General features: G+C 41.9%; 1 protein-coding gene across 3 annotated transcripts in view; it reads right to left on the bottom strand.

The window, feature by feature from the left end:
- The window catches only part of LOC135714870 (inactivation-no-after-potential D protein-like), a 271137-nt gene that overhangs the window by 162514 nt on the left and 95562 nt on the right, over positions 1 to 13061 (bottom strand). For all 3 annotated transcript variants that reach the window (XM_065238285.1, XM_065238284.1, XM_065238283.1), the window contains 2 exons: positions 7916 to 7998; positions 6847 to 6936 (listed from right to left, as the gene is read on the bottom strand). In XM_065238285.1, coding sequence (XP_065094357.1) covers positions 6847 to 6936; positions 7916 to 7998 — 173 coding nt within the window. The remainder of the gene's footprint in view (positions 1 to 6846; positions 6937 to 7915; positions 7999 to 13061) is intronic.

Genomic DNA, 13061 nt, shown 5'->3' with positions numbered 1-13061 from the left:
GCGGAATCATGACCGCTACAAGCGTTACACGTACCTGGCAAACCGTATTTTTTTTTTTTTTATAAAAGTTTATTTTTTATTGTCAGTGTTTTAACAATTAGTTTTCTATATCTAGATGAAAATTCTCAGCTACATCAATTCTACCGTTACTTCCATTAACAAAGCAGATGTAATTAATAAAAAGTTTAAGAATTTCCACACGTTTCGAATTTTCTATTCCTATTAAGGCAGGTCTCACCAGGTCTTCAAATGTAAGTCGTCTCCATCCATCCAAAATGCCTGTTATCCTCTGCTGCATCTGGACGGTCCAAGCCGGGCCAACACGAGTGCAGGTGCAGAATTTATGGAGGAGAGTTTCCGCCGTTTGATTGTCACAATGTGTGCAGTTCTCGTCCGCCACTCGCTGCATCACAAAAAATAGCTTGCGATGCTCGATCTTCTCATTGACCAGGAGGTACACTTTCGTCCGCTGCCCTGAAGTGAGCTGCTTCGTCGCAATGTTGCGCCACGTGCGCGGCCAGTTGGTTGTCGGGCTATTACGTTCCACCCTTGGCAGGTCGGTTTGGAGAACGAAATGTCGGTGGATTTGATCGGCGGAGGGGTTTTGTTGGATTTGGTGGGGAATTTGGGATAAACTAGATAGGATTATTTTGAGGTCAGGAAGATCTATAGAGATTGCTGGGCGGGGATTTATGTGGAGCAGAAGGGATCTATAATAAGGAAGGGAATCGATCTCACGAAGGTGCCGGTTAATGGCCAACGACTTACATTTTAGTGCTGGTAGATGCAACTTCAGTCCTCCGTCTTCTCTGCTCCGTGCTAGATGCATCATTGGAACGTGGGCCACCATTCCTCTCCACAGGAAGGTACCCATCGTTGATGTAATTTTCGCCGTGTGCTTGGCAAGGGGCGGCAGTATCGACGCCAGGTACCATATCCTGGAGGTGCCAAACGTGTTCAGCATGATGACTCTTTGGTGCAACGTTAGTGTCCGTAGAGAGTGCAACCACATTTGCTGCGTGAACTTCCCTACCTGTGCATCCCAGTTCAACGTCGTCATCAGGCGGATTGAGTTTGCGAAGACAACACCCAGAATTTTGACTACATTCGCTGTTTGCAGCCACGGGGTGATGATCGCGTTGCCTTCGCAAAACCCAACGTCAATGGCAATAGTCTTCCGCAAGTTCAATTTGGCGCCGGCGGCTAGCTCGAAGCGAGTGAACAGACCATTCATCGCCTCGATTTGCCCGACCGATGTGACGATGACGCTGATATCATCCGCGTAGGCCACTAGCAAATCATTTCCGCACGCTTGCTTAAGTCTGACCACCAGTGGGTGGAGGTTGCAGCACGAAGAGGTGTATGGAAAACGGGTCCCCCTGCCGTACGGAGCGTTGGATTTCGAAAGGGCGAGAGAGATGCCCATTGATGAGCAGCCGTGAGGTTGAGCAATTGGCAATCTGCGCCAGCAGAGCGATGAGATTCTCGTTGAATCCGAGGGAGCGCATGGTCGAGAAGAGAAATGAGTGCCGGACCCGATCGAACGCATGATCGAGATCGTAGCTTATGAGCTTCCCGGCACGGCGATGGTGACGGAAACTGGCGATCCGATCTTTCAGAGCAAGGGTGGCTTGGAAGATGTTTCGCTCGGAGTTCGAGCATTTTTGTCCATCGCTCCGCACGTGGTGGGCTCTCATCACCCGCTCTAGCCTGGTCTTGATAATGCGGGAGAACAGTTTGTAATCGCTGTTGAGCAGCGAGATCGGACGGTAGGATCGTGCCGTGTTGTCTCCTCCTCTCTTTTTAACCAGCACGATAATGCCTTCCAAAAATGCGGCGGGAAGCGCCGGTGAGCGCTTCGTTGAGCAGCAGGTTCAGCTCTCGGTGGATAACGTCGAACATGCGGTAATAAAACTCTCGCGGGATGCCGTCGCAGCCGGGAGGCTTTCTGGGAGCACTTGTTGTTATTGCCGACAGAATTTCTGCCGTGGTGATTTCGCTCGTGCAGGCTTCATTCAGTGGGTCGTTCGGCGGAACGGCTCTCTCACAAACGAAGCTGTTGTCGTCTCCACCGTTTGCTTCTTCCGAGTAGAGCTCGGAGAAATAGCCCAGCAAGTGCGCCTCGATCGCTTGCGGTTCCTCGATGTTTGCATTTTGCTCCGTGGCCAGTTGTGTGATGACGGTTCTCTTTCTCCGCCTCTCCCCCAACTGGAATATCGACAGTGGTTCCCGCTCCATGTGCGTTTCGTTGATCCGCATGAACGTATGGGAGAAATTACGCTGCAGTGCCAACATTTCCCCTTTCAATCGATTGATCGTGGTTATCAGTTCTGGGTGCTGGTAATACCCGTCGTACGCTAACCGTAGCTCCGCATAGAGACGCTGGTGTGCGCTGTAGAATTAGTCGAAAACTTCTCGAGGTTTCCACTTGAAGAACGATTTTATTTTAGGCTTAGCGTACGAGAGCCACCATTCCATCCATGACCCGTAGTTCCTGCGTTGGCGGGTCCAATATTGCCACTTATATTGGAACTCCACAACGTTTTCGTCAGTTAGAAGGTGGGGCCTAAGTGACCAGAATCCGCGGCCGTGTTCGTGTCCAAGTTGGGGGAGGCATATTCGGAGTGTCAGCGCTTTGTGGTCGGTGAACGAGCAGACATGCGTGTGTGCTGCTCGCAGGTTATCGCACAAAACGCTGCTGACATAAATGCGGTCGAGGCGTGATTGAGCATTTCTGCTGACGTAGGTGAAGCCTGTATCGCATGGACGAAGCTTTTCTCACACATCGTGCAGCTGGAGCTGCTGCACAGCTGTTTTGAGTGAGGAGCTTGTGTTGGGGCTACTTGAATCGCATGCTCGCAGCACACAATTAAAGTCACCAGCCAGAATCACATGCTGTGTCCGATGACGGAGGTAGTAGGCAAGCGTCCCATTAAAGAAATCCTACCGAGCTGCGCGCTGCGAAGAGCCGGAGGGAGCGTAAACGTTGCAGATAGTTGTATCTTGCACTCTCAGCGCAAGCAGTACATTGTACATTGGCGAAAACGACGAAGCCAGGCAAGGAGAGCTGCTCGTTTTCAACCTCTTGCAGACACACAATATGAAGGTTTGGAGCGCATTTAGTTTTGTAGGGTTCGTGATGGTGCCGATGTTGATGGAAGCAACAAGCTTGTAGGATGTGAGAGCCATTTATGGGAGCTTCTCTCCACCCCGCTCTTCGTCCTCGCTGGTCCGGCGCGGTTTCTTTGCTCGGCGGTCAGCCCTGTCCCGCCTGCTACTCGTGGATGTGGAAGATTCGTCGGTTTCGTTGCCATTCCCGCTCTTGCTCTGCGATTGCAGTGCATGTGGGGGCTTCTTGAACAGGTCAACCGTAGCCGTGCTGGTGTTGGCTGGTTGGGAAGTTACCGATGGCACTCGTTGCGACGACGACATTTGCGCTAGTAGTGGTTGCGGACACAGGGACGCTACAGCTGTTGTGGCCTGGCTACTACTCTGCACATTCGTGTTAGTCTGCTTCGGCAATTCGGGAAATGCACCCAACGTTGCCGTTGGTGGTGCGGTAGGTTTCGGCTTGACTGGTTTCGGACCAGCTGGTTTTGGTTGCGGTCGTGGACCCGTTTGCTTCTTCACGTTAGCGTAGCTCTTGTGGACCAGAAGCTTTTTGTTCTGGACACATGATATGCCAGTGTGCGCTTGCTCGTGACTGTGGCGACAGGATCAAAGCTGTCCCTTGTAAACGACAAGCGCTCGTTCGCCGTCGATGGTGACCCACGAGTCAATATTTTTCTTCACGAGCATTCGAGCAGACCATATGCCGAGCGAAATATCACCGAAATCGTAGCCTTCACCCCACATTAGCTCGCGAATCGATAACACCTCACCGAACGCGCTCAGGAACTCTACCACTTTCTCTTCGGACATGTCTTCGGGCAGGTCATGCACCTTCACATCCACACTACCATCCTCCATGGTAATACGAAGCTTGTGCTTCTTTCCGTCCAGTTCAACTTCGTGCTTCTCGTCATGATTTTCAACGATTTTTTGTGCTAACGCCAGGTCACTGCACACGCGACGCGGCACGATACGGATAGCAAAGCGAAAAAATATCTTCAACGGCTTGACTTTTGAAATAGCGCTAAAACGACAAGAAAAACACGTCCGCGCGTCTCAGAAGCTGAGCGATAACTATTCATAAAATGCACTATATAGGTAGCTCTTATACACCTTTTGCCTTCCTCCTTATACAAGTTCTGATGGTCTAGTGGTTAAAGTATGGGTTTAATGATCCCAATGTTCTTGGTTCGAATCCAGTCTGATGCTTTATTTTATTTTGTTTTACATGTTTTGGCTTTAAAAGCTGATAGAATTTAGTTCATGGTTTCAACTCGGATGATTCATGATTTTTGGAACCTTCACTGCGTTACGCAAAAATAGCGCATGATATCATTAATATTATTCATGGTGTATTTTCATAAAATGAAAACACGCTATGTTCATGAAATCATGAGTAATTTTTCTCGTTTTGGTGATTGGATTTGTTCCCGTGTATGGTAATTGAAAGTAGAGCTGTTGTGATTAGAAATTATTTCTTTTGATATTTCAAATGTTACTGGAAGGTGATCAGAACCGAAGTCATCATGGGTAACCAATTGGCTTGACATGAATCAGTTAACACTAAATCAATAGTTGAGGGATTTCTTGCTGAAGAAAAGGATGTTGGGCTGTTTGGATATTGAATAATGTTATAACCTGCAGAACAATCATCAAACAGAATATTACCATTGGAATTGATTTGAGCATTATTTCATGAGCGGTGTTTTGCATTAAAATCACCAATAATGAAGAATTTAGATCTATGGCGCGTAAGTTTCTGAAGGTCACCATTGAGAAAAAAATTTTGCTGGCCTTGGAATGGCAAATAGGCAGCTATAAACGTAAGTTGTCCAAATTTTGTTTCAACAGAAACTCCCAAAGTTTCAAAAACTTTGGTTTGAAATGAAGAAAGAATTTTATGTTTGATTCTATGAACAATGACGGCAACGCCACCACAGGCTCCACCAACGCCGATCACTTATATAAATGAAATAATTTGTGTCCCTCTTAACCTTATGGTCAGGTTTAAGGAACGTTTCAGTTATAACGGCAATATGCACGTTATGACCTCTCAAAAAGTTAAATAGCTCGTCTTCATTATCTTTAAGAAATCGAGCATTCCAATTTAAAATATTTAATGATTTAAAATCCATTACTGAATTCCAAAGTCATGATAATATTTTTCGCAAATTTTACTCCAGTTTGAATAGCATCAAACATGGAGTTAGATTTAAGCAGCGAGGGGAGTAGGTATAGATGAAAAATTTGAAGCAGGGTTGATATTTGTACCTATGGGTGCGAATGTAGAATTTGTTCCTCGCTGACCGTTGTTAACAGCAGAGGAATTTGTACCTGGTCGGGAACGTGGAGCGTTTCCTACCTGTCACTTAGAACGAGATTGTAGGATCGCTTTGCGAGTCTTACATCCATAAAAATTGGATTTGCGGGTTTTCACCACAATTTGAACATTGAAATTTCTTAGGATCTTCCTTCACAAGCCATTCGTCATTTTGCGTGAGAGGAATCAGCACAATTCATGCATTTAGCTGGCATGTAGCAATTTTTAGTTCCGTTACTCATCCCTGGCGTGAGATTTTGGAAATTTCCTCCAGTCTTCCTGAAGTGTTCCCACTTCACTCGGACATGGAGCATAAGGCTAGCTTTTTCCAAGGCCTTAAGGTTGTTTAGTTCACTAGAGTTGAAGTGAACTCAATAAAAATAATTTGTATTCCCGTTGCGCGAATCGCCAGGACGGGATTTCATTTTCATTTTGATTACTTGGAGTGACACAACTCCAAGCAATTTTGCCAGTTCATCTTTGATCTGATCCAGGGATTCACCACTGGGCAGTCCTTTCATGACAACCTTGAACACCCATTCAGTTTTAGTGTAATAAGTAAAAAATAAATGTGCTGTTGCTCAGTCAGATACTTGAGACGACATTTAATTCCGTCCAAGGTTTCAGCCAATACACGGCATTCACCCCGACGTCCAATTTGTAGTGAAAACTTAACTTTCACGAAGTTCAAAAGTTCCATGCGAAGAGCATGGAAATCGGAAGTGGTTTTAACAATAGGGGGAATCTTTTCCTTCTTGGTATTAAGCCGGGAAAGTTTACTAGAATTTTTCCTGGATGATGGATCATTCTCATCATCCGTGAGCAAATCAATCCGATTGCTCAAATTAATTTCATCAGAAGGGGGATCAAAATTTTGCCCCTTTCTTTTGCGCTTAGCCGCCATGGCAGCAGTAAATTTTATCCATATCGACTTCCAAGCAGATTACTATAAGAATCTGAAGGATCGAAGAAGTATTTTCTAAAACGATATCTAAGAAGGATTACCTTGGGTAGGGTCCAAACAAGGATCCAAGAGGAATAAGAGTTGAAAAAGGTAGACATTTTACAGGTTGAGCACTGAAAAGTGCTGTTTAAACTTGTTGTAGCTTTAGGTAATAGTAACACTTCCTTCAGCAAAAAGCAAATAGATCCGCACGGCAAGAGAGCACGATAAGGACTGTTTCTTTGTTTTCAAAACTTATGTTTTGTGAGAGCTGATTTGTGCTCTTGAAATTTTAATTCACTTTAAATTCACCCAAAGTTCTGCACTAATACTTGTGCAATTCATAAACGTCAGGGAAGTCTATAGACGTCAAATGAAAATGTGTAGTATGCAAGAAGAAATTTTAAATCGGAAAATCATATGAGATGCAAATATTATTATGATATTTTTATTTTAAGATATACTAACTTACCTTCAGTAGTCCACAGCTGTCTGCTGGACTGTTTGGTATTATGTTTTTGATGAATATTCCGGAAACAACAGTATCATCTGACACATTAACCTAAAAAAAAAACAGAGAATTTTAATGAAGTGTCAAACACGGCCGTTGTTTACATGTAGATATAAATTAACTTTGTTATATCATTGTTTGCATTCAAAAATAGATATTTTCACCGATTTTTCAAACAATATCCTGACACCTACGGGTACATCCTGAAATCTTTTTTCAAGTTCTTATATGTTAATTGTTTACAGACCAATTTTGAATGATGGTACTTGTTATTTTTTACGACGCCACAATCGAGGATGCCGTACTTGCCTATTTGAATTGGATTTTATCGGGGGCGACCCCGACGTAGTGGTTGACATCCATACCTCTCACACCAAAGTCACGAGTTCAAATCTCACCCCCGGACAAGTCACGAATGACCCAAGAGTGTTAAAGTGACTATAATAAAAACAAAAATGGATTTTAACTCAATTGAACTGCGAAATGATCGACCTTTCCGGATGGTCAATATTCAACTTTTCGTATTCGCTTTCGAGTCACATGAATGTTAACCACAAGATTGAGGGTAAGTTGAATTCAACTCACTTGCCTCGTCTAAACACGGTTATAGTGTTTGTTATACATTTTGTAATATAAAGAAAAGTACAATTTGTATGTCTTGCAGGTGTCCCGGTTTATACAGAAGTACCATGCGGCAAATATGCAACGTTTGGGGTAAGCAAGACGGACGATAATTGAAATCAAATCCAACGGTACCTGGTGTTCCTCAGCTGCGTTCGATTTATCCAGCTTTCCAATCTCGGTAATGGCGGCTTGCACGGGGTTTTAAATGCAGCTCGCTGTTTTTTTACACTGACTGGTTAGCACACGTTGTTTCATTTTCCTCTGTTCCTAGGAGAGAGAAAGGGACGAGGGGAACGGCAAACCTCCAGTAAGTGTCAACAACGCTGCATTTTAAAACCCGCTTATTCCGTTTAAGCTGGAAAGCTGGATATCCAGATAATACTGAAAATACTGCTATTACACTTACCGTTCCTCCAACTATGCTTATGCCAAAAGATTTTTTCTCATCTCTTAGTACCAGAACTTCTCTTTCTTTACCCCAGTCGCCATCTACAGAATACAATAAAAGATTAACATAGATAACATTAGTCGAGAGATTAGTACATACAATTTTCAAAGTAAAAATTTAACATTTTTCTTTAATCTTTACCTTCCGCTAGTGTGCGTGCGTTAAACGTCACTAATCTCTATAGAGATTTGTAACGTTAACGCACGCACACTAGCGGATGCTTCGCCGTGTAAAGTTGTTTATTATTTTCCTATGGCTAGGCTAACCTAAAACATTTATGAAATTAGATCTGTCCAAATGAGTTTGACAGCGATTTGTTATGTATTTTCCTCAGTTTCACTAACACGCTCTTACATATCTCACCAATACAACAATCTCTACTCCGTGTTTTTTCTATGAATATTACATATGGACATGAAAAATGTGTGTTTGGTGAAAAAGTCTACATTTCTAGTTTCTAATAATACTAACAAATGAATATTTTTTTCATAATAGGATTTTATTGAACGTTTTTATTCAGCAATGAATTTTAATCAAGGTTGGACGTAAAAGTTCACCATGGTTGGACCTATTATATAAAGTACCATTTGTATACATTCAAAGTGTTTTTATCACAAACGAAGTGACAGACGACTTACTGGCGAAGAAATCAATTAAAATAATGTGGTTCACTGTAATAGAATTTTCTTGGAAGCTTGTGCCATCATCCACCAGATGGGCTAGTTTTTTTGTTTTGATTTGAACAAAGTTGATTTTGTGTACAATGATTCTTTGACAGTGTGCAAAGAGTGCGTATCATTTTTTTATGCATTTCAGTTTTGAGTAGAGTGAAAGAGATAGAACCAAAATATTCTAGTACATTTGGTGAAAATGCTAGTTCAATCCAATAGTAGTGTTGCCATGTGGTACACCAGTAGTAGTGGTGTTGCCATGTGGTACACTGAAAAATTGCAATAGAAGGTAAGTCACCAAAGTTTTCGAGCCGCTCCGTCTGTCACTTCGTTTGTGGTTTTTATGTTACTTCATACGCGAAGTTAGCGATTTTCAGAGTTGGTTGGAAATGCTAACATGAAGCTTTAGTGTGATAATTTATTAGGTAGAGAATGATCTTTAGAAGAGGGTAGGTGGATAGTTCCGTTAGAGTACGGCACTATGAAAATTGAATAGAAGTTTGAAAATGAGCGAAGGGCCATTAATGCGACAGTTTTTAAAGATAGACGCACATCTTTTGCCTAACCCGTACGATGTACGCGGAGACTTGAAGTATGTCTCCAAATCTACAGGCAAAAAATGTGCGTCCCTCTTTTGCTCATAAACTGACTGCGGCTGTGGAATAGTTCTAGCGACGTTTTCATCCCTACCTAACGCCCCACGTTGCGAGAGCATTTCCAGTCGATGGTGTGTTATAATGCAATTCTTCTTTACCCAACTATTGTGTTGCTCCTCTCGTCCAAGTTGGTCATGGTCACCATTTGTATGCTTAACCCAAGTAATCACGTTATTTCGCCTTTTTGGCTATATACAGCTGAACAACGGCTATACCAAGTTCTGATGTGACCCGTATATAGCCAAAAAAAAGTTGAAAAAACGTGCCTCCACGCTTATTCTGGTTAACTCAAAATTGAGTCGAATGTACTCATCTCAGCGGCAAGTAGGGCTACTCAAAATTGAGTAGCCTTATGTTGACTCACTTTTGAGTAAACGACGTTTTCACGTAGACTGATTCAAATCCACTCAGCGATATTTTCAGTTGCGGGGGTTTTTGTTTTGATTTTATTGGCGTTGACGGCACCGTCGAAAAATTTTCTCTTCCAGCAAATATAGACAGTTTCTTATGAGAATTTTCGGTGGAGTGAATGGATAGTACAAAGTCCGCCATGTTTCACGCACAGTTTGACGTTTGCTTATGAATTTTCTCATTGGAGTAAAGAGCTACAGAGTCGCCGTCAACGCCAATTTGAGGAAATGAAAATTCTCGCGTCACTTTTCAAATAGACCAATGTAACATATCCACCATTTTGAGAAAATCGAAGTTGAAGTTCGACAGATTATTATTTTAACTGTTTAAAAACAATACATTTTGCAATACTATTCTTAATGTAGTTAGTGTATAATAACGTTGAAAATTCAGAAGAAACGGTAAAATCATAATTTTACTTTGAATTTAATGCTACAACATAGAAAAAACCACATAGGACGTTTTGACAAGTCGAGTTGTACATCGGACATGTTACATTGGACGATTTTTCTCAATGACATAATCAATGAGTGTTACATTGGATGTTTTGTCTACATGATACTAGATTCCCTTTCACAGATTTCAGAGTATAGTACCTAACTTTAGATTGGCCCCGCCTTTGGAAAATGAGCACTAATCATGTTAAACAGTGAATGACCGAAGTAACAATCATATACCCCAGCATTTCAAACTGTACATTGGACAATTTTTGATCAATGATTATTTTAAATAAATAAAAGTAAATTTGGATGGATGTTTTAATATCACATACAATGATAGAAGAGCAATAGTTTGTATCGCTTAATTCGATTGGTTTACATTTGTTACATTGGTCTATTTGAAAAGTGACGCGAGAATTGTCTGCTCCTGATTCATTCTACTGGAGCAGAAAATGGTTCAACACCATTGCCCTAAACAAGTTCTACTTACCTGAAGGAATTTCCGCCCGTTTTAAGTGAAACATTCACCCGTTTTCAAGGACGTTTCCTCCAACATGGTTGACATTTTTTCTAAGTCCAGGATTTTGCTGACTGAGTGGCTTTTACTCAGTTTGACATTTCTCGTTTACTCAGTTTTTGACAACTAGATACATCGGACGAAAGTGAGTACGATCGACTAACCCGGTGAGTAAACTGAAGTTAGCGTGTATGGTTACTTGGGAAGAGCCCGCAGGACCGAGTGTCATAAACCAATCAACAGCCATTAAATGAAAGGTAATATGAAATTCAACAACCAGCTCAATGGCAGTTATTAGGAATAGCCAGGATCCAGTCAACTTCTGGAACGCCTAGGAAAGTAGCCGGTTTTAGACTTGGATGCCTCAAATCACATGAGAATGCATCTAATTCCTCTAAGCTCTGTTTAAAAATGTTGTGACTAGGAAAGTAAACAGAAAATCGTGTTGCTGTGTCTGAAGGAAATTGTAAACAAACCGAAGCACACCTGACGGCCAATGCAGGAAGTAACTACGTAGTCAAGTGTTCCGCCTTGGTTAGGTGTCTGTATTCGCTGATTTGCCGCAGACGGGGGGTTCTCAAGGGTGAACAAACTGGCTCTCAAGGGTGAACAAACTGGCTGTCTACAAACAAATCATAGCACCTGCGATCCTCGTGCTCCGGTGTGGCATTCATATGCACAGACTCACAGAAACAAAATCCAGGGCGCTCAGAATAGAGTGCTGAGGATGATCCTTGATCGTCCCTTTGACACATGAATTTCAGACCTCCACCAAGAGGCGAACGTTCCAAAATTAGATATCAAAATTGCTGACATTAAGACTAGGTTTGTGCAGAAATGCAATACATCCGAACATACTTTGATAAGCAATGTGTATATAGTAGGTTAGGTGTATATAGTAGTTGTAGTTGTAAATAGTAGTCTTCTTTTTCCAATTTCAAACAAACCAATCCCAACTAGGGCATTCTCTAAACATGCATGATAGGACTAGGAACTTTAAATAATAATTTAAAAATTTCCAATGTCACACAGATAAAAATTCTGAATTTTAATTGTGATGTAAACATTCATTAACGTGGACTTGTATTTCATTTCACGCAACCGAGCAACTTGCAAACAATGTTGTTTACAAAGATGGGCTTTTGTATACAATATTTGCTACATTACATGAAATGTGTCAGAACTTTACATGTAATGTAAACGTATATGATATGTGACGCTCCATTTATGTGCATCATATTGAACAGAAATTTACACTACTTTTTCGAACTCTGCACTTGAAAAAAATCATACATCTCCACACAAGTTCAAGAAAAAAAAAGACCATTAAAAGTAAAAAAAAAATGTTTTACAGTCAGTTGTTAATAAATCACAAACAGAATAATAGTCATGCCTCTCGTGAGCGATTTTTTTTTTCTCAATGAATGTTTTGATTCTCTGGGCAGAAGCGGGTAAAACATGAATGGCATTAATTTTACTTAAGAGGCAACTAACCGTCACTCGATTTGCTTCAGATTTTTCTTTCTGTATTCCTAAATCATCACTATCTAAAAGTATTGGTAAAATATATTGGTAGCGTGCGTCGCCGTACCTAAACCGTCAATACATAATAATAATCAACTGGTGTGGTGAGTAAAATGTAACTATCTCTTTTATTCCTTCACTTTTCAATAAAACAGAAAATGTGACGTCACAATATCTAGACCTTTTTGACGTTTAATCGTCTTTCTCTATCCAGCACACAGGGATGAACGGTTGGTTTGTTTTCCCACTAATCTGTTTCTCTCTTGCTCACACTCCTTCAGTTTAAATGGTGAATTAGTGTGCGCCGTTTAAACGTCAAAAAGCTCTCTAGTGCATAAGAATGTCGAAGACAAAAAATCCCGTTGCTGTATGAAATTTTGCTTACAACCCTGAGTGGGAAAGCGAATGACAGGCTACGTGCACTGCTGCCATTGTCGCTTTTTTTTCCTTTGGTTTGTTTTTTCCATCGATCTGTTTTCCGTGCTGAGCACCAATGCTACCGACGCCAGGGAGGCAGCTCCCACACCTGGACCCTACCTATCGACCCGTCATCAACTCATGAACCGGGGACCAACGGCTTTACTTCCCATCCGAAGGAAGGCGTGATCAGAGATGTTATGCCTCAGAACATTCCGGCGGCGCCGACTGGGATTGAACCCAGGCCTGCTGGGGTGAAAAGGTAATCACGCTTACCACTACACCACCGGCGCCGTTCCATTGTCACTGTTTGTGTTTAATTTAATTTTTGTTTACCTTTATAATTGGAACGTTTAAGTAAATACAGTGAGAGTGTTTTATCCAGGAAATGTTTGACGTAAAATCAGGAAATACTTGCTTTAAATGTTCTAGCCAAATTAATAATGATGATTGAAGAATATTTCAATA

Source organism: Ochlerotatus camptorhynchus, unplaced genomic scaffold (genome assembly GCF_037179485.1).
Source record: "Ochlerotatus camptorhynchus isolate MF236.1 unplaced genomic scaffold, CSIRO-AGI_Acam_v1.1 ptg000747l, whole genome shotgun sequence".
In the NCBI taxonomy this organism is placed as follows: domain Eukaryota; kingdom Metazoa; phylum Arthropoda; class Insecta; order Diptera; family Culicidae; genus Ochlerotatus; species Ochlerotatus camptorhynchus.
The sequence above is the reverse complement of the archived record's forward strand: the minus strand, read 5'-3'. Positions and strand labels throughout refer to the sequence as shown.